This window comes from Lethenteron reissneri, chromosome 5 (assembly GCF_015708825.2).
Source record: "Lethenteron reissneri isolate LAM-NWPU_2019-01 chromosome 5, ASM1570882v1, whole genome shotgun sequence".
NCBI lineage: Eukaryota > Metazoa > Chordata > Hyperoartia > Petromyzontiformes > Petromyzontidae > Lethenteron > Lethenteron reissneri.
The window spans coordinates 3,551,673-3,570,991 of record NC_083783.1 but is presented as its reverse complement, the minus strand read 5'-3'; the positions used below and the strand labels follow the sequence as shown (position 1 = coordinate 3,570,991).

The window sequence follows — 19,319 nt, the reverse complement described above, 5'->3', positions numbered from 1 at the left end:
GTGAGCGAGTGTGTGAGTGAGCGAGTGTGTGGTGAGCGATGGTGTGTGTGTGAGCGAGCGAGCGTGTGTGTGTTCGAGCGTGTGAGCGAGCAAGTGTGTGTGTGAGCGTGTGAGTGAGTGTGTGTGCGAGCGTGTGAGCGTATTTGAGCATGTGAGTGAGCGAGTGTGTGTGCCAGCGTGTGTACGAGCAAGTGTGTGTGTGTGAGTGTGTGAGCGAGCGTGTGAGCCAGCGAGTGAGCGTATTTGAGCATGTAAGCGAGCGTGTGTGTACGAGCGAGTGTGTGTGAGCGTGTGAGCGAGTGTGAGCGTGTGAGTGAGCGAGCGCGCGAGAGGTATCGAGCCAGGGCCTCCTTACCCACGACTTCATCGCCGGGCTTGAAGAACGTCACCAGCGCTCCGACTGTAAACACAACCACGACAACGAGCACAACGTGCGGCGTCACCACGCGGACATCACCGCGAACCCCCCCACCGCCACCGCCCACCACGCTGGGACTGCCAACGCAGCAATCACAATCGGTGAACCAGAATTAGTCGACTGGGATCAGTCTTCTTATCGGCATGGCAGATGTCGTTGAAGTGGCTGATGAGCCAGATAATTGCGCGCGGAAGTAGCGGAGTGGTGCCCCATCGCTGCGATGCTGCCTCCTCCTTCATATTCGTCAGTTTTTAACTTCCAATTTACGCATCAAAGAATTCCGCGTCCGCCACTGGCACGGTTTGGAGTGGCACAGTGACGGCAAAAGCCTCACGCGGCCCTCCCTGTCGAGCGAGAAATCACGACCGACCCGAGGCCAGCGACAACCCGGCGACGGGACACCGATCGGCGATCTCCCCGCAATCAGCGAACCGGGATCAGGGGAGCGGTGAGCCGCGATCGGTAATCATCGAACCGCGACCGGTGAGCTGCGATGCGTGAGCTGCGATCCACACCGGCGGCCACCGTCCCCGCCACCTCCCGCCCCACGGGCTGCGGGGACTGCTGCATCTTGAGTCGCGCAAGGAGCTGCAGGAGACAGCGGAGACAGCGGAGACAGCGGGGACAGCGGGGACAGCGGGGACAGCGGAGACAGCGGGGACAGCGGAGACAGCGGGGACAGTGGGGAGAGCGGAGACAGTGGGGAGAGCGGAGACAGCGGAGACAGTGGGGAGAGCGGAGACAGCGGGGACAGCGGAGACAGTGGGGAGAGCGGAGACAGCGGAGACAGCGGAGACAGCGGGGACAGCGTAGACAGCGGGACAGCGGAGACAGCGGAGACAGCGAGACAGCGGCGGACAGCGGGGACAGCGGAGACAGCGGGGACAGCGTGGACAGCGGGGACAGCGGAGACAGCGGAGACAGCGGGGACAGCGGGGACAGCGGGACAGCCGGAGACAGCGGGGACAGCGGGGGACAGCGGGGACAGCGGAGACAGCGGGGACAGCGTGGGACAGCGGCAGACAGCGGGGAACAGCGGAGACAGCGGGGACAGCGGGGACAGCGGAGACAGCGGGGACCGCGTGGACGAGACCGGAGAACAGAGGGACGACAGCGGGACAGCGGGGACAGCGGGACAGCGGAGACAGCGGGACAGCGGAGACGCGGGGACAGCGGGGACAGCGGAGACAGCGGGGACAGCGGAGACAGCGGGGACAGCGGGGACAGCGGAGACAGCGGAGACAGTGGAGACAGCGGGGACAGCGGAGACAGCGGAGACAGCGGGGACAGCGGGGACAGCGGGGACAGCGGGGACAGCGGAGACGCGGGACAGCGGGGACAGCGGAGACAGCGGAGACAGCGGAGACAGCGGGGACAGCGCGGACAGCGGGGACAGCGGGGACAGCGGAGACAGCGGAGACAGCGGGGACAGCGGAGACAGCGGGGACAGCGGGGACAGCGGAGACAGCGGGGACAGCGGGGACAGCGGGGACAGCGGGGACAGCGGGGACAGCGGAGACAGCGGAGACAGCGGGGACAGCGGGGACAGCGGGGACAGCGGGGACAGCGGGGACAGCGGAGACAGCGGGGACAGCGGAGACAGCGGGGAGAGCGGGGAGAGCGGGGAGAGCGGAGACAGCGGGGAGAGCGGGGAGAGCGGAGACAGCGGAGACAGCGGGGAGAGCGGAGAGCGGGGACAGCGGGGACAGCGGAGACAGCGGAGACAGCGGGGACAGCGGGGACAGCGGAGACAGCGGAGACAGCGGAGACAGCGGGGAGAGCGGGGAGAGCGGAGACAGCGGGGACAGCGGAGACAGCGGGGAGAGCGGGGAGAGCGGGGACAGCGGGGAGAGCGGGGAGAGCGGAGACAGCGGGGACAGCGGAGACAGCGGGGAGAGCGGGGAGAGCGGAGACAGCGGAGACAGCGGAGACAGCGGGGAGAGCGGGGAGAGCGGAGACAGCGGGGACAGCGGAGACAGCGGGGAGAGCGGGGAGAGCGGAGACAGCGGAGACAGCGGAGACAGCGGGGAGAGCGGGGAGAGCGGAGACAGCGGGGACAGCGGAGACAGCGGGGAGAGCGGGGAGAGCGGAGACAGCGGAGACAGCGGAAACAGCGGGGACAGCGGGGACAGCGGAGACAGCGGAGACAGCGGGGACAGCGGGGACAGCGGAGACGGCGCGGACGGCGGGGACGGCGGGGACGGCGGGGACGGCGGGGACGGCGGAGACGGCGGAGACGGCGGGGACGGCGGGGACGGCGGAGACGGCGGAGACAGCGGGGACAGCGGGGACAGCGGGGACAGCGGGGACAGCGGAGACAGCGGGGACAGCGGGGACAGCGGAGACAGCGGAGACAGCGGGGACAGCGGGGACAGCGGAGACAGCGGGGACAGCGGAGACAGCGGGGACAGCGGGGACAGCGGGGACAGCGGGGACAGCGGAGACAGCGGGGACAGCGGAGACAGCGGAGACAGCGGAGACAGCGGAGACAGCGGGGACAGCGGGGACAGCGGAGACAGCGGGGACAGCGGAGACAGCGGGGACAGCGGGGACAGCGGAGACAGCGGGGACAGCGGGGACAGCGGGGACAGCGGGGAGAGCGGGGAGAGCGGGGACAGCGTCAGGCTCGGCATTGCCTGATGCGATGGAGGATGGGGTTGGCACATCACAGGAGGATGTTGAACTTCTTTTGCACTCTACTGAGCTAACCGGGCTCAAAGGAGGTGCGGGGGAAGGACAACAAACCAAACACAAAGTACTTCTCAAGAAATTAGTTTTCAATCAAGATGATTAAAAAGTGCATATATCCCGTGGCTTCTTAATATCGGAAGAGCGTTCCAGACGGCCACAGAAGCGCATCTGAAACCGCGCGATGCGGTGACCACCGTCAATCGGCATTGCGTGATGCGATGCGGTGACCACCGTCAGGCTCGGTATTTCGTGATGCGATGCGGTGACCACCGTCAATCGGTATTGCGTGATGCGATGCGGTGACCACCGTCAATCGGCATTGCGTGATGCGATGCATTGACCACCGTCAATCGGCATTGCGTGATGCGATGCGGTGACCACCGTCAATCGGCATTGCGTGATGCGATGCATTGACCACCGTCAATCGGCATTGCGTGATGCGATGCGGTGACCACCGTCAATCGGCATTGCCTGATGCGATGCAGTGACCACCGTCAATCGGCATTGCGTGATGCGATGCGGTGACCACCGTCAATCGGCATTGCCTGATGCGATGCGGTGACCACCGTCAATCGGCATTGCGTGATGCGATGCATTGACCACCGTCAATCGGCATTGCGTGATGCGATGCGGTGACCACCGTCAATCGGTATTGCCTGATGCGATGCAGTGACCACCGTCAATCGGCATTGCGTGATGCGATGCGGTGACCACCGTCAATCGGTATTGCCTGATGCGATGCGGTGACCACCGTCAATCGGCATTGCGTGATGCGATGCGGTGACCACCGTCAATCGGTATTGCCTGATGCGATGCGGTGACCACCGTCAATCGGCATTGCGTGATGCGATGCGGTGACCACCGTCAATCGGTTTTGCGTGATGCGATGCAGTGACCACCGTCAATCGGTATTGCGTGATGCGATGCGGTGACCACCGTCAATCGGTATTGCCTGATGCGATGCAGTGACCACCGTCAATCGGTATTGCGTGATGCGATGCATTGACCACCGTCAATCGGTATTGCCTGATGCGATGCATTGACCACCGTCAATCGGTATTGCCTGATGCGATGCATTGACCACCGTCAATCGGTATTGCCTGATGCGATGCAGTGACCACCGTCAATCGGTATTGCGTGATGCGATGCAGTGACCACCGTCAATCGGTATTGCCTGATGCGATGCATTGACCACCGTCAATCGGTATTGCCTGATGCGATGCATTGACCACCGTCAATCGGTATTGCGTGATGCGATGCAGTGACCACCGTCAATCGGCATTGCGTGATGCGATGCAGTGACCACCGTCAATCGGTATTGCGTGATGCGATGCATTGACCACCGTCAATCGGTATTGCGTGATGCGATGCAGTGACCACCGTCAATCGGTATTGCGTGATGCGATGCAGTGACCACCGTCAATCGGCATTGCCTGATGCGATGCATTGACCACCGTCAATCGGTATTGCGTGATGCGATGCATTGACCACCGTCAATCGGCATTGCGTGATGCGATGCAGTGACCACCGTCAATCGGCATTGCGTGATGCGATGCAGTGACCACCGTCAATCGGTATTGCCTGATGCGATGCAGTGACCACCGTCAATCGGTATTGCCTGATGCGATGCAGTGACCACCGTCAATCGGCATTGCGTGATGCGATGCATTGACCACCGTCAATCGGTATTGCCTGATGCGATGCATTGACCACCGTCAATCGGTATTGCCTGATGCGATGCATTGACCACCGTCAATCGGTATTGCCTGATGCGATGCAGTGACCACCGTCAATCGGTATTGCGTGATGCGATGCAGTGACCACCGTCAATCGGTATTGCCTGATGCGATGCATTGACCACCGTCAATCGGCATTGCGTGATGCGATGCATTGACCACCGTCAATCGGCATTGCCTGATGCGATGCATTGACCACCGTCAATCGGCATTGCGTGATGCGATGCAGTGACCACCGTCAATCGGCATTGCCTGATGCGATGCATTGACCACCGTCAATCGGTATTGCGTGATGCGATGCAGTGACCACCGTCAATCGGCATTGCGTGATGCGATGCAGTGACCACCGTCAATCGGTATTGCGTGATGCGATGCATTGACCTCCGTCAATCGGTATTGCGTGATGCGATGCAGTGACCACCGTCAATCGGTATTGCGTGATGCGATGCATTGACCACCGTCAATCGGTATTGCCTGATGCGATGCATTGACCACCGTCAATCGGCATTGCGTGATGCGATGCATTGACCACCGTCAATCGGTATTGCGTGATGCGATGCAGTGACCACCGTCAATCGGTATTGCGTGATGCGATGCATTGACCACCGTCAATCGGTATTGCCTGATGCGATGCAGTGACCACCGTCAATCGGTATTGCGTGATGCGATGCATTGACCACCGTCAATCGGTATTGCCTGATGCGATGCATTGACCACCGTCAATCGGCATTGCGTGATGCGATGCATTGACCACCGTCAATCGGTATTGCGTGATGCGATGCAGTGACCACCGTCAATCGGTATTGCGTGATGCGATGCATTGACCACCGTCAATCGGTATTGCCTGATGCGATGCATTGACCACCGTCAATCGGTATTGCGTGATGCGATGCAGTGACCACCGTCAATCGGTATTGCGTGATGCGATGCAGTGACCACCGTCAATCGGTATTGCCTGATGCGATGCATTGACCACCGTCAATCGGCATTGCATGATGCAATGCGGTTACCACCGTCAATCGGCATTGCCTGATGCAATGCGGTGACCACCGTCAATCGGCATTGCCTGATGCGATGCGGTGACCACCGTCAATCGGCATTGCGTGATGCGATGCGGTGACCACCGTCAATCGGCATTGCCTGATGCGATGCAGTGACCACCGTCAATCGGTATTGCGTGATGCGATGCGGTGACCACCGTCAATCGGTATTGCGTGATGCGATGCGGTGACCACCGTCAATCGGCATTGCCTGATGCGATGCGGTGACCACCGTCAATCGGCATTGCGTGATGCGATGCGGTGACCACCGTCAATCGGCATTGCCTGATGCAATGCGGTGACCACCGTCAATCGGCATTGCCTGATGCAATGCGGTGACCACCGTCAATCGGCATTGCCTGATGCGATGCGGTAACCACCGTCAATCGGCATTGCGTGATGCGATGCGGTGACCACCGTCAATCGGCATTGCCTGATGCAATGCGGTGACCACCGTCAATCGGCATTGCCTGATGCAATGCGGTGACCACCGTCAATCGGCATTGCCTGATGCGATGCGGTGACCACCGTCAATCGGCATTGCGTGATGCGATGCGGTGACCACCGTCAATCGGCATTGCGTGATGCGATGCGGTGACCACCGTCACCATCGGCATTGCGTGATGCGATGCAGTGACCACCGTCAATCGGCATTGCGTGATGCGATGGAGGATGGGGTTGGCACCTCCGAGGCACAAAAAACTGGGACACGTCACAGGAGGATGTACAGTATGTTGAACTTCTTTTGCACTGTACTTAGCCAACCGGGCTCATCAGAGGTGTGGGGGAAGGACAACAAACTAAACACAAAACGTAAAACTGTAATAGCAATCACGTTCTAAAATTAAATCCGCACTAGAACTTGAGTGATTTGAAGAGGGTCGGTTTAAATGAGAGAGACGGCAGAGCCGAGATGCCTGGAGACGAAACTGGGTGGTTGTTCCAAGACTTTGGGGTAGCAGCTACGTTCAGTGCTTTTGATGCACGTTGTGTGCGAACTCTGGGAACTCTTTTTCACGGGCGTGATTTGTTGTCATTAAAGAATCCAGACTACGGTGGGAATTTCAAAAGAAGGGAACAATTCTGGGAACTAATAACAATCAGTCGCGCATCACAGATGTTTTTGGGGGATTGTCCCATGGTAGGAACAACGACAGGCTGGACAATTAGAGAGCAGGTCTACGGGCAGCAGCAGTAGCAGCAGCAGTAGCAGCAGCAGTAGCAGCAGCAGCGGCGGCAGCAGCGGCAGTAGCAGCGGCAGCAGCAGCAGCGGCAGCATCGGCAGCAGCAGCGGCAGCAGCAGCAGTAGCAGCAGCAGCAGTGGCAGCAGCAGTAGCAGCAGCGGCAGCAGCAGCAGCAGCGGCAGCAGCAGCAGTAGCAGCAGCAGTAGCAGCAGCAGTAGCAGCAGTAGCAGCAGCAGCGGCAGCAGCGGCAGCAGCCGTGTCGATGACGATCGCCCCGAAGTGAAAACGCCTTCTCATGTCCAAGGACGACGGCCCCAGCGATGGTCTCACCGCGCACGGCACGGGGCTGAGGCCGCACGCCTTCACGGCGACCACCACCGCGTGGGTGTCCACCTCTCGCGATCCGGGGGTCGACTTTCCCACCACCTCCTCCACCTCCTCCTCCGCCTGCTCCTTGCCGTGCAGGAAGAACTGCGGTCGATCGCCCGTGGCGTCCATGAAGAGGCCCCCCATGACGGGAGCCGTAGACAGGAGGGAAGAAGGGCGGCTGACAGCCCCGTCTGGAGAGACGAGGAGATGAAGAGGACGACTTCTGGTGGAACGTGGGGGGAGGGATGAGACGCGCCATGGGTGCGTAAGTCGATAAAGATCCCCGTATAGCCTACAAGAGACGTGGGCCACCGCGGTGGCTAGGAGATGTTAACTTCCTCGCCTGGTATGCAGGAGGTCGTGGGTTCCATCCCTAACCCTGACGCCTGCTGCTGTATATTTGGAGTCTGCGTCTCTCTCTCCATGGTCACTTGTATTTTTCTGCGGCTCCTCCGGGTTTTCCCTTCACATTTATAATCAACGACCACTTAGATTGTTTGGCTGCTATACATTCTCACGTGATAAGCCACGTCGTTCCAGCTATGATTTGTCGCCAGGTCGCTGATGAAAAAGAGCTGCAGATCTCGGTGGGCTTTACATGTGTCATGACACTAGAGCCTGCATGCGGTGTGAGTGGACTAGTGGCCACGGGAGGTAATGACGGGGGAGTCGGCCTGCAGTGCGAGTGGACTAGTGGCCACGGGAGGTAATGACAGAGGAGTCAGCCTGCAGTGAGAGTGGACTAGTGGCTACGGGAGGTAATGACAGGGGAGTCAGCATGCAGTGCGAGTGGACTAGTGGCCACGGGAGGTAATGACAGGGGAGTCAGCATGCAGTGCGAGTGGACTAGTGGCCACGGGAGGTAATGACAGAGGAGTCAGCATGCAGTGCGAGTGGACTAGTGGCTACGGGAGGTAATGACAGGGGAGTCAGCATGCAGTGCGAGTGGACTAGTGGCTACGGGAGGTAATGACAGAGGAGTCAGCATGCAGTGCGAGTGGACTAGTGGCCACGGGAGGTAATGACAGGGGGAGTCAGCCTGCAGTGCGAATGGACTAGTGGCCACGGGAGGTAATGACAGGGGAGTCAGCCTGCAGTGCGAGTGGACTAGTGGCCACGGGAGGTAATGACAGGGGGAGTCAGCCTGCAGTGCGAATGGACTAGTGGCCACGGGAGGTAATGACAGGGGAGTCAGCATGCAGTGCGAGTGGACTGGTGGCCACGGGAGGTAGTGACAGGGGAGTCAGCCTGCAGTGCGAGTGGACTGGTGGCCACGGGAGGTAATGACAGGGGAGGCACCTGTGAGTACGAAGGGACTGGTGGCTACGGGAGTGATCGAGAAGGGAGCGTGGTCAGGTGACGGAAGAGGACAGTAGAGTCTGCCGGTCGGTACGATCCGTCTCAGAAGCCGCCGCTTCTGAAAAAGTTATTTAGCTCAGTGGGCCTTACCTGGTAAAATAAAAAGTCGTTAATAGTCGGTAAGTGTTGTTAGTAAGACCTATGAAGGATGGCATGGCACACGAGGGAGTGGGTGGCAAGCACCACGCCCGGCCGCCTTTGTTTCCCTAGTGCTGATGTTTACACACCGCACCAGGTGCTCGTTTAAAGCTGAGTTGACCTAGAGGAGACCCAGCACCAGTCCACTGAATTCGTCACCGATGTGACCGAGAGCGGGAAACGAACTGTAGTCACCAGGTTCGTAGCACAGCGCTCCAACCACAGGCACATACTACCACCACCATACACTACTCATCACCATGAGCCATGATCCATCCACCGCTGAATGAAGATCTGCCAAGCCACATCGCCATCACGGGTCACCATCCATGACCACAGCCACATTTGCCAACTGGCTGTGCGGGACCCAGGAGCCCTGGATTTGATTGCGAGCGACGTTCACAGCAACGAGCGGAGCGCCGGGTGGCTAAAACGCAGTGAGGTGGAACAGTGGGGAGCACAGGTGGTGCATCTGCCGTTCATCTCAGTCAACCCGTGTCACCTGGGTATGCCCCGTGACCTCCTCCTGCACCTAGCCTGGCACAGCAGTCAACCCATGTCACCTAGGGATGTCCCGTGACCTCCTCCTGCACCTAGCCTGGCACAGCAGTCAACCCATGTCACCTGGGGATGTCCCGTGACCTCCTCCTGCACCTAGCCTGGCACAGCAGTCAACCCATGTCGCCTGGATATGTCCCGTGACCTCCTCCTGCACCTAGCCTGGCACAGCAGTCAACCCATGGCACCTGGGTCTGTCCCGTGACCTCCTGCACCTAGCCTGGCACAGCAGTCGACCCGTGTCACCTGGGGATGTCCCGTGACCTCCTCCTGCACCTAGCCTGGCACAGCAGTCAATCCATGTCGCCTGGATATGTCCCGTGACCTCCTGCACGTAGCCTGGCACAGCAGTCAACCCATGGCACCTGGGAATGCCCCGTGACCTCCTCCTGCACCTAGCCTGGCACAGCAGTCAACCCATGGCACCTGGGTCTGTCCCGTGACCTCCTCCTGCACCTAGCCTGGCACAGCAGTCAACCCATGTCACCTGGATATGTCCCGTGACCTCCTCCTGCACCTAGCCTGGCACAGCAGTCAACCCATGGCACCTGGGAATGCCCCGTGACCTCCTCCTGCACCTAGCCTGGCACAGCAGTCAACCCATGGCACCTGGGTCTGTCCCGTGACGTCCTCCTGCACCGAGCCTGGCACAGCAGTCAACCCATGTCATCTGGGCATGCCCCGTGACCTCCCCCTGCACCTAGCCTGGCACAGCAGTCAACCCATGTCACCTGGGTTTGTCCCGTGACCTCCCCCTGCACCTAGCCTGGCACAGCAGTCAACCCATGTCACCTGGGGATGTCCCGTGACCTCCTCCTGCACCTAGCCTGGCACAGCAGTCAACCCATGTCACCTGGGTATGCCCCGTGACCTCCTCCTGCACCTAGCCTGGCACAGCAGTCAACCCATGTCACCTGGGTCTGTCCCGTGACCTCCTCCTGCACCTAGCCTGGCACAGCAGTCAAACCATGTCACCTGGGGATGTCCCGTGACCTCCTCCTGCACCTAGCCTGGCACAGCAGTCAACCCATGTCACCTGGGTCTGTCCCGTGACCTCCTCCTGCACCTAGCCTGGCACAGCAGTCAACCCATGTCACCTGGGTCTGTCCCGTGACCTCCTCCTGCACCTAGCCTGGCACAGCAGTCAACCCATGTCACCTGGGTCTGTCCCGTGACCTCCTCCTGCACCTAGCCTGGTACAGCAGTCAACCCATGTCACCTGGGTCTGTCCCGTGACCTCCTCCTGCACCTAGCCTGGCACAGCAGTCAACCCATGTCACCTGGGTCTGTCCCGTGACCTCCTCCTGCACCTAGCCTGGCACAGCAGTCAACCCATGTCGCCTGGGTCTGTCCCGTGACCTCCTGCACCTAGCCTGGCACAGCAGTCAACCCGTGTCACCTGGGTATGCCCCGTGACCTCCTCCTGCACCTAGCCTGGCACAGCAGTCAACCCATGTCACCTGGGTCTGTCCCGTGACCTCCTCCTGCACCTAGCCTGGCACGGCAGTCAACCCATGTCACCTGGGTATGCCCCGTGACCTCCTCCTGCACCTAGCCTGGCACAGCAGTCAACCCATGTCACCTGGGTATGCCCCGTGACCTCCTCCTGCACCTAGCCTGGCACGGCAGTCAACCCATGTCACCTGGGTCTGTCCCGTGACCTCCTCCTGCACCTAGCCTGGCACAGCAGTCAACCCATGTCACCTGGGCATGCCCCGTGACCTCCTCCTGCACCTAGCCTGGCACAGCAGTCAACCCATGGCACCTGGGCATGCCCCGTCACCTCCTCCTGCACCTAGCCTGGCACAGCAGTCAACCCATAGCACCTGGGTATGCCCCGTGACCTTCTCCTGCACCTAGCCTGGTACAGCAGTCAACCCATAGCACCTGGGTCTGTCCCGTGACCTCCTCCTGCACCTAGCCTGGCACAGCAGTCAACCCATGTCACCTGGGTCTGTCCCGTGACCTCCTCCTGCACCTAGCCTGGCACAGCAGTCAACCCATGTCACCTGGGTCTGTCCCGTGACCTCCTCCTGCACCTAGCCTGGCACAGCAGTCAACCCATGTCACCTGGGTCTGTCCCGTGACCTCCTCCTGCACCTAGCCTGGCACAGCAGTCAACCCGTGTCACCTGGGTCTGTCCCGTGACCTCCTCCTGCACCTAGCCTGGCACAGCAGTCAACCCATGTCACCTGGGTCTGTCCCGTGACCTCCTCCCGCCAGCAGGACGCAGCGATGCCCACGTGACGCGCACTGCTCCGTGTGCACCCAACCTGGCACGGGTCACGTGGTGAGACGGCGACTCGGATCACGGGGTAAGTCGTAAAGCAGCGCCGTAAAGTGTCGTGAACAGCAAACCGAAGGGAGTGTCGTGAAGCCGTCATGTGTTTGTATGTCGTAAAGCGCGGCCAGTAAGCCGTAAAGCACGCCCTGTGTGTCGTAAAGCTCGAACACCGTATGTCGTAAAGCTCGTACCCGTATGTCGTAAAGTACGCCCCGTATGTCGTGAAGTGTCGTGAGGCGACCAGATACAGTGGGCCGTGCCGTAAAGCAAAGAGCGAACTCGGAAATGTTTTAATTTTTACTTTCAGTACAAATGGAGTTTGAGTAAAACACGTTTCATTTACTGAAGGGCTCTGTCTGCTTCAATGGGCACTGTTAGTGTAACATTTCACGTGCCAATTAAACAAAAAAACGTGTTAATCAGAAAAAAAACATTGTGCAATTGTTCTTATCAGGCCCCATTGCGTAAACAAGTGCAGTCCACAACTCGTATTATATCCACTGTCTCTTTCCGCGCTGTGAAGAAGGGCCATTGCCCGAAACGTCGCCTTCTGTTGACTTTCGAGGCCACGCAGCGCAGCTGACAGGAGGCGCCGTAAAATGTTGGGCGTGCCGTAAAGCGAAGGGAGAGTGAGTGTCGTGAAGTGTCGTGAAGCGCTTGTCGTTTGTCTCCGCCCATTGGCCGAACCCCGCGCGCGCGTTGCGCGAGACGCAGACAGACAGAGACACAGTGAGACAGAGTGAGACACAGAGAGAGACACAGAGTGAGACAGAGACAGAGACACAGAGTGAGACAGAGACACAGACAGAGTGAGACACAGTGAGACACAGAGAGACGCAGAGACAGAGACACAGTGAGACAGAGTGAGACACAGAGAGAGACACAGAGAGACGCAGAGACACAGAGTGAGAGACAGACACAGAGTGAGACAGACACAGAGTGAGACAGACACAGAGTGAGACAGAGACACAGAGAGACACAGATACAGACACAGAGACGCAGAGACAGAGACACAGGGAGGCAGGGAGACAGAGAGACACAGTGAGACACAGAGACAGGGAGACACAGTGAGTGAGACAGATAGACAGAGACAGACAGAGACAGCGATAGACAGAGACACAGAGATACAGAGACAGACAGATACAGACAGAGACAGACAGGGAGCCACAGAGAATGAGACACAGACATATATAGAGAGACACAGACACTGGGACAGAGACAGAGAGACTGGGAGAGAGAGATAGATAGGGAGACACAGAGATAGAGAGACAGATACACGGAGAGAAAGACAGGCAGAGATACACAGAGACAGAGACACAGAGTGAGACAGAGACAGACATAGAGACAGACAGGGAGACACCGGGAGTGACACAGAGATAGACACCGAGACACAGAGATAGACAGAGAGACAGACAGAGATAGACAGAGACACAGAGACAGACAGAGAGACAGAGATAGACACCGAGATACAGAAACTCGAGAGACACGGAAATCTTCCTGAGGGCGGCACCCGCGCCGCCTCCACCCCTCAGCCCTCGCCCCAGCCCATCATCATCAGCAGCCCCAGCCCCAGTCTCATCCCCAGCCCATCATCAGCAGCAGCCCCAAGCCCCAGTCTCATCACAAGCTCATCATCATCAGCAGCAGCCCCAAGCCCCCAGCCCCAGTCTCATCCCCAGCCCATCATCATCAGCAGCAGCAGCCCCAGCCCCAGTCTCACCCCCAGCCCATCATCATCAGCAGCAGCAGCAGCCCCAGCCCCAGTCTCACCCCAACCCATCATCAGCAGCCCCAAGCCCCAGTCTCATCCCCAGCCCATCATCATCAGCAGCCCCAAGCCCCAGTCTCATCCCCAGCCCATCAGCAGCATCATCAGCTTCAGCCCCAAGTCGCGATTTCCACACCGCCCGCGGCCTCCGACTCGTCCCGAGGCCCATCACGCTGGAGGCCGGAGCCCGTCTGCCGCCTGCCGGCATCCCTCGCCTCCCTCTCCGCCTCCTCCCCACACCGCCACCGCCGCGGAGATGTCGTCCCTGGCCCACCCCGGGGTCGTCTCGGGCGGTGCAGGTGAGGAAGGAGGAGAGGGTGGGAAGGAGGAGAGGGAAGGAGGAGAGGGAAGGAGCAGAGGTCGCAACCGGGTACACAGGAGGTCGTGGGTTCAATCTCAGACACTGAGAGATGTTGACTACCTCGCCTGGTCTACAGGAGGTCGTGGGTTCAATCCCAGACCCTGAGAGATGTTGACTACCTCGCCTGGTACACAGGAGGTCGTGGGTTCAATCTCAGACACTGAGAGATGTTGACTACCTCGCCTGGTACACAGGAGGTCGTGGGTTCAATCCCAGACCCTGAGAGATGTTGACTACCTCGCCTGGTACACAGGAGGTCGTGGGTTCAATCCCAGACACTGAGAGATGTTGACTACCTCGCCTGGTACACAGGAGGTCGTGGGTTCAATCCCAGACCCTGAGAGATGTTGACTACCTCGCCTGGTCTACAGGAGGTCGTGGGTTCAATCCCAGACCCTGAGAGATGTTGACTACCTCGCCTGGTACACAGGAGGTCGTGGGTTCAATCCCAGACCCTGAGAGATGTTGACTATCTCGCCTGGTCTACAGGAGGTCGTGGGTTCAATCCCAGACCCTGAGAGATGTTGACTACCTCGCCTGGTACACAGGAGGTCGTGGGTTCAATCCCAGACCCTGAGAGATGTTGACTACCTCGCCTGGTACACAGGAGGTCGTGGGGCCATTGACCGAGCAACCCAACGTTTCTACCAGCTCCCTCCGCAGGAATGTGTTCAAAGCAGTATATATCACGATGGCAACATGTTACAATTACACAAAAAGTTACAAACGGTTGAATGAGTTATCGAGTTTTATCAACCATTTTATAAATGCCTGTGTGTTCCTCCAACTGCTGTGCGGACAACATCGAGACGATAAATTTCGATTTAAAGCTTTCGTGACTGCAGGGATTCATCTTCTTGGTTCTTTCGGTAAAGTCACGTAGAAGGGAAATAATAAAATAATAAAAATCAAACAATAAAATACAATTTTAAAATACTAAAAATTAAACGTCATAAAATACAATTTTAAAATAATAAAAATAAAACATAATAAATTACAATTTTAAAATAATAAAATACAATTTTAAAATAATAAAATAAAACGTAATAAAATACAAATTTAAAATAATAAAAATCAAACATAATAAAATACTATTTTAAAATACTACAAATTAAACATAATAAATTACAATTTTAAAATACTAAAAATAAAACATAATAAAATACAAATTTAAAATACTAAAAATAAAACATAATAAAATACAATTTTAAAATACTAAAAATAAAACATAATAAAATACAATTTTTAAATAATAAAAATAAAACTAATAAAATACAATTTTAAAATAATAAAAATCAAACGTAATAAAATACAAATTTAAAAGACTAAAAATAAAACGTAATAAAATTACAATTTTAAAATACTAAAAATAAAACATAGCAAAATTATTCTCGCGACGTTTCGGCCACAACGCAAGCAGCCGTCCTCAGGTGAAGACCAGGTTTGTCTTCTACGTGACTTCACCGACGGAACCAAGATGATCGAGACGATAGTTTGATTCGTTCCAAATGCAGTGGCGGCTCCTGCAAAATCTCTCAGGGGGGGCAAATGTTTGGATGATTGATAAGGATAAGGTCCACCCATGCAATGGATAAATTAACAGCTTAAGCATGTGAAGGCAACTTCACTTCTTTAATATTAATGAAAAATAAAGTGACTCTTACAAAAAAAAAAAAAAATAAAAAAAAAAAAAAAAGAGAGGGGAGGAGGGTGGGAAGGAGGGGAAGGAAGGAGGAGAGGGAAGGAGGGTGGGAAGGAGGGGAAGGAAGGAGGGGAAGGAAGGAGGAGAGGGAAGGAGGAGAGGGAAGGAGGAGAGGGGAGGAGGGTGGGAAGGAGGGGAAGGAAGGAGGAGAGGGAAGGAGGGTGGGAAGGAGGGGAAGGAAGGAGGGGAAGGAAGGAGGAGAGGGAAGGAGGAGAGGGAAGGAGGAGAGGGGAGGAGGGTGGGAAGGAGGGGAAGGAAGGAGGAGAGGGAAGGAGGGTGGGAAGGAGGGGAAGGAAGGAGGGGAAGGAAGGAGGAGAGGGAAGGAGGAGAGGGAAGGAGGAGAGGGAAGGAGGAGAGGGAGGGAGGAGAGGGAAGGAGGAGAGGGAAGGAGGAGAGGGAAGGAGGAGAGGGAAGGAGGAGAGGGAAGGAGGGTGGGAAGGAGGGAGGATTGGAGGAGGAAGGATCATCATAGCAGAGGTCGCAACCGGGTACCCGATACCCGTACCCTACCCGATACCCGGCTACCCGTACCCGGCCGGGTACGGGTAGCCGGGTACCCGTTTGCGACCCTGGTGCGGCCGGGTACGGGTACCCTGGTGCGGCCGGGTACGGGTAAGGAATCAAACCCGTTTGCGACCTCTGCAGCATAGCGCATCGCATGCTGTGATGTAGAACAGCAAAAGAGTTGTATCATTAAGGCCGCACTGTTGTTGACAAACGTGTCGAGTGTATTTACTGTGAGTTGTTCGCGCTTGTGTGTGCCACTGATACGCGTGTGTGTATCATACATATCGATATCTCACCAGACAAAAAAGAGAGGGGGGGGAAGGAGGGTGGGTAGAAGGAAGGATGGGAGGGAAGGAGGAAGGGAGGGTTGAAGGAGATAGGGAGGGTTGAAGGAAGGATGGGAAGGAAGGGAGTGAAGATGGAACAGAGTTTTAGATTAATAAAAACAAAATGAAAAAGGGAGGGAAGGAGGGAGTGAGTGAATGAGGGAGGGAGTGAAGGACGGAGTGAGTGAGTGAATGAGGGAGTGAACGCGGGAGTGAGTGAATGAGGGAGTGAGTGAATGAGGGAGGGAAGGAAGGAGGGAGTGAGTGAGGAAGGGAGTGAGTGAATTAGGGAATGAGTGAATGAGGGAGGGAAGGAAGGAGGGAGTGAGGAAGGGAGTGAATGAGGGAGTGAGTGAATGAGGGAGTGAGTGAATGAGGGAGTGAGTGAATGAGGGAGGGAAGGAAGGAGGGAGTGAGGAAGGGAGTGAATGAGGAAGTGAGTGAATGAGGGAGTGAGTGAATGAGGGAGTGAGTGAATGAGGGAGTGAATGAGGGAGTGAGTGAATGAGGGAGGGAGTGAAGGACGGAGTGAGTGAGTGAATGAGGGAGTGAACGCGGGAGTGAGTGAATGAGGGAGTGAGTGAATGAGGGAGTGAGTGAATGAGGCAGTGAGTGAATGAGGGAGTGAGTGAATGAGGGAGGGAATGAGGGAAGGAAGGAGGGAGTGAGTGAATGAGGGAGTGAGTGAATGAGGGAGGGAATGAGGGAAGGAAGGAGGGAGTGAGTGAACGCGGGAGTGAGTGAATGAGGGAGGGAAGGAAGGAGGGAGTGAGTGAGGAAGGGAGTGAGTGAATTAGGGAGTGAATGAGGGAGTGAGTGAATGAGGGAGTGAGTGAGGGAGTGAGTGAGTGAATGAGGGACGGAAGGAAGGAGGGAGTGAGGAAGGGAGTGAATGAGGAAGTGAGTGAATGAGGGAGTGAGTGAATGAGGGAGTGAGTGAATGAGGGAGTGAGTGAATGAGGGAGGGAAGGAAGGAGGGAGTGAGGAAGGGAGTGAATGAGGGAGTGAGTGAATGAGGGAGTGAGTGAATGAGGGAGTGAGTGAATGAGGGAGTGAGTGAATGAGGGAGGGAAGGAAGGAGGGAGTGAGGAAGGGAGTGAATGAGGAAGTGAGTGAATGAGGGAGTGAGTGAATGAGGGAGTGAGTGAATGAGTGAATGAGGGAGTGAGTGAATGAGGGAGTGAGTGAATGAGGGAGTGAATGAGGGAGTGAATGAGTGAGTGAGGAAGGGAGTGAAGGAGGGAAGGAAGGAGGGAGGGGGTGAATGAGTGAGTGAAGGAGGAAGGGAGTGAACTTGGAAGGGAGTGAATGAGTGAGTGAATGAGGGAGTGAGTGAACGAGGGAGTGAGTGAACGAGGGAATGAATGAGTGAGTGAATGAGTGAGTGAACGAGGGAGTGAATGAGTGAGTGAAGGAGGGAGTGAGTGAACGAGGGAGTGAATGAAGGAGGGAGTGAGAGTGAATGAGGGAGTGAATGAGGGAGTGAGTGAATGAGGGAGTGAGAGTGAATGAGGGAGTGAATGAGTGAGTGAGTGAAGGAGGGAGTGAGTGAAGGAGGGAGTGAGTGAAGGAGGGAGTGAGTGAAGGAGGGAGGGAGTGAATGAGTGAGTGAGTGAATGAGGGAGTGAATGAAAGAGTGAACTTGGAAGGGAGTGAACTCGACTCTTGCTCAAGGCTCCTGTTGTTGCTCTCGCTCTGTCCGGATGCGTCCCGGCCAGGAGCCGCCCGGCTCCCTCCTGGCGGAGCAAGCGGCGATAAAGGGGCGGCGAGTTGGTGGTGGTGGTGGTGGCGGCGAGTTGGTGGTGGTGGTGGTGGCGGCGAGTTGGTGGTGGTGGTGGTGGTGGTGGTGGTGGTGGCGGTGGTGGTGGTGGTGGTGGTGGCGGCGGTGGTGGTGGCGAAGGTGGTGGCGGTGGTGGCGGCGAGGTGGTGGCGGTGGTGGTGGTGGCGGTGTTGGTGGTGGTGGTGGCGGCGAGGTGGTGGTGGTGGCGAGTTGGTGGTGGTGGTGGTGGTGGCGGTGTTGGTGGTGGCGGCGAGTTGGTGGTGGCAGTGTTGGTGGTGGTGGCGGTGGCGGTTGTGTTGGTGGTGTGAAACTGTCTTAGAGAGAGGGGGTAGAGAGAGAGTGTGAAATCTATTGTGAAATATTTCATTTAAAAAAGGGGGGGGGGGGGGTTACATAAAGCACAGCATTAAAAAACATGAAATGATGAACGAAGCAAAGTGCCGACTACACCGAGCATCTTCTTGTTTCCTCTGATCGGAAAAGAAAGAGAGAAACTGTCTTCGCCGTGGGATTCCAGGCAACACAATGCCATGTGGGCTTATGCGGCCTCCACATGAGTCGATGGGGTCACTGTGTGAGACTTGGAGTCTCTATGGGCCTCTGTCAATGCATGCATCTCCGTGTGAGTCCATGATTCTCTACGTTCGTACCGTATATGGGTCTATGGACGAGTATATGGTGGTTCTGTGTGAGTCTCGGGATGTACCTCTGACTCTGCGAGTCTACGTTTGGGTGTCCACCTGAGCCTGTGAGTCTCTGTGCCAGTCGACAGGGTGTGTGTGGTGTGATGGGTGTCCTGCGGTTTGTGGGGAGTGATGTAATGCGTCTCTGTGGGGTGATGCGTGTCCTGTATGGTGGGGTGTGTCATGCCGTGAGACCTGCCTGTAGAGTGGGGGGGGGGGGTGTTCGTTCTGTGGCCAGTACCCTACAGTACAGTATTATGCTTGCTGTGTGTGCTGTGTGTTTTTGCTGTGGTGTGTTCTGTGGTTTGTGTGCTGTTGTGTGTATCCTGTGTTGTGCTGTGTGTGATGTGTGGGGTATGCATGGTGTGTGTGCTATGCCTTATCCCCTGTGTTGTGCTGTGTGTGATGTGTGGTG

General features: G+C 56.9%; 2 protein-coding genes across 3 annotated transcripts in view; one reads left to right on the top strand and one right to left on the bottom strand.

Moving 5' to 3' along the window:
- Window positions 1-108: 108 nt before the first annotated feature.
- On the bottom strand, window positions 109-12,209 carry LOC133351673 (keratin, type II cytoskeletal 2 epidermal-like). 2 transcript variants are annotated; one of them, XM_061567069.1, is made up of 4 exons: window positions 11,686-12,209; window positions 7,400-7,661; window positions 934-1,006; window positions 109-400 (listed from the first exon to the last, which is right to left on the bottom strand). In XM_061567069.1, the coding sequence occupies exons 1-4, from the start codon at window positions 11,875-11,877 to the stop codon at window positions 364-366; spliced, it is 564 nt and encodes a 187-aa protein (XP_061423053.1). In that variant the 5' UTR covers window positions 11,878-12,209; the 3' UTR covers window positions 109-363. The 2 variants fall into 2 exon arrangements, with proteins under 2 accessions (XP_061423053.1, XP_061423062.1); XM_061567078.1 differs by having other exon boundaries at window positions 111-400; window positions 7,400-7,658.
- A 229-nt stretch (window positions 12,210-12,438) lies between these two features.
- The window catches only part of LOC133351389 (intersectin-1-like), a 34,691-nt gene continuing 27,810 nt past the window's right edge, over window positions 12,439-19,319 (top strand). Inside the window, exon 1 of the mRNA XM_061566545.1 lies at window positions 12,439-13,844. Coding sequence (XP_061422529.1) covers window positions 13,802-13,844 — 43 coding nt within the window. The 5' untranslated portion in view covers window positions 12,439-13,801. The remainder of the gene's footprint in view (window positions 13,845-19,319) is intronic.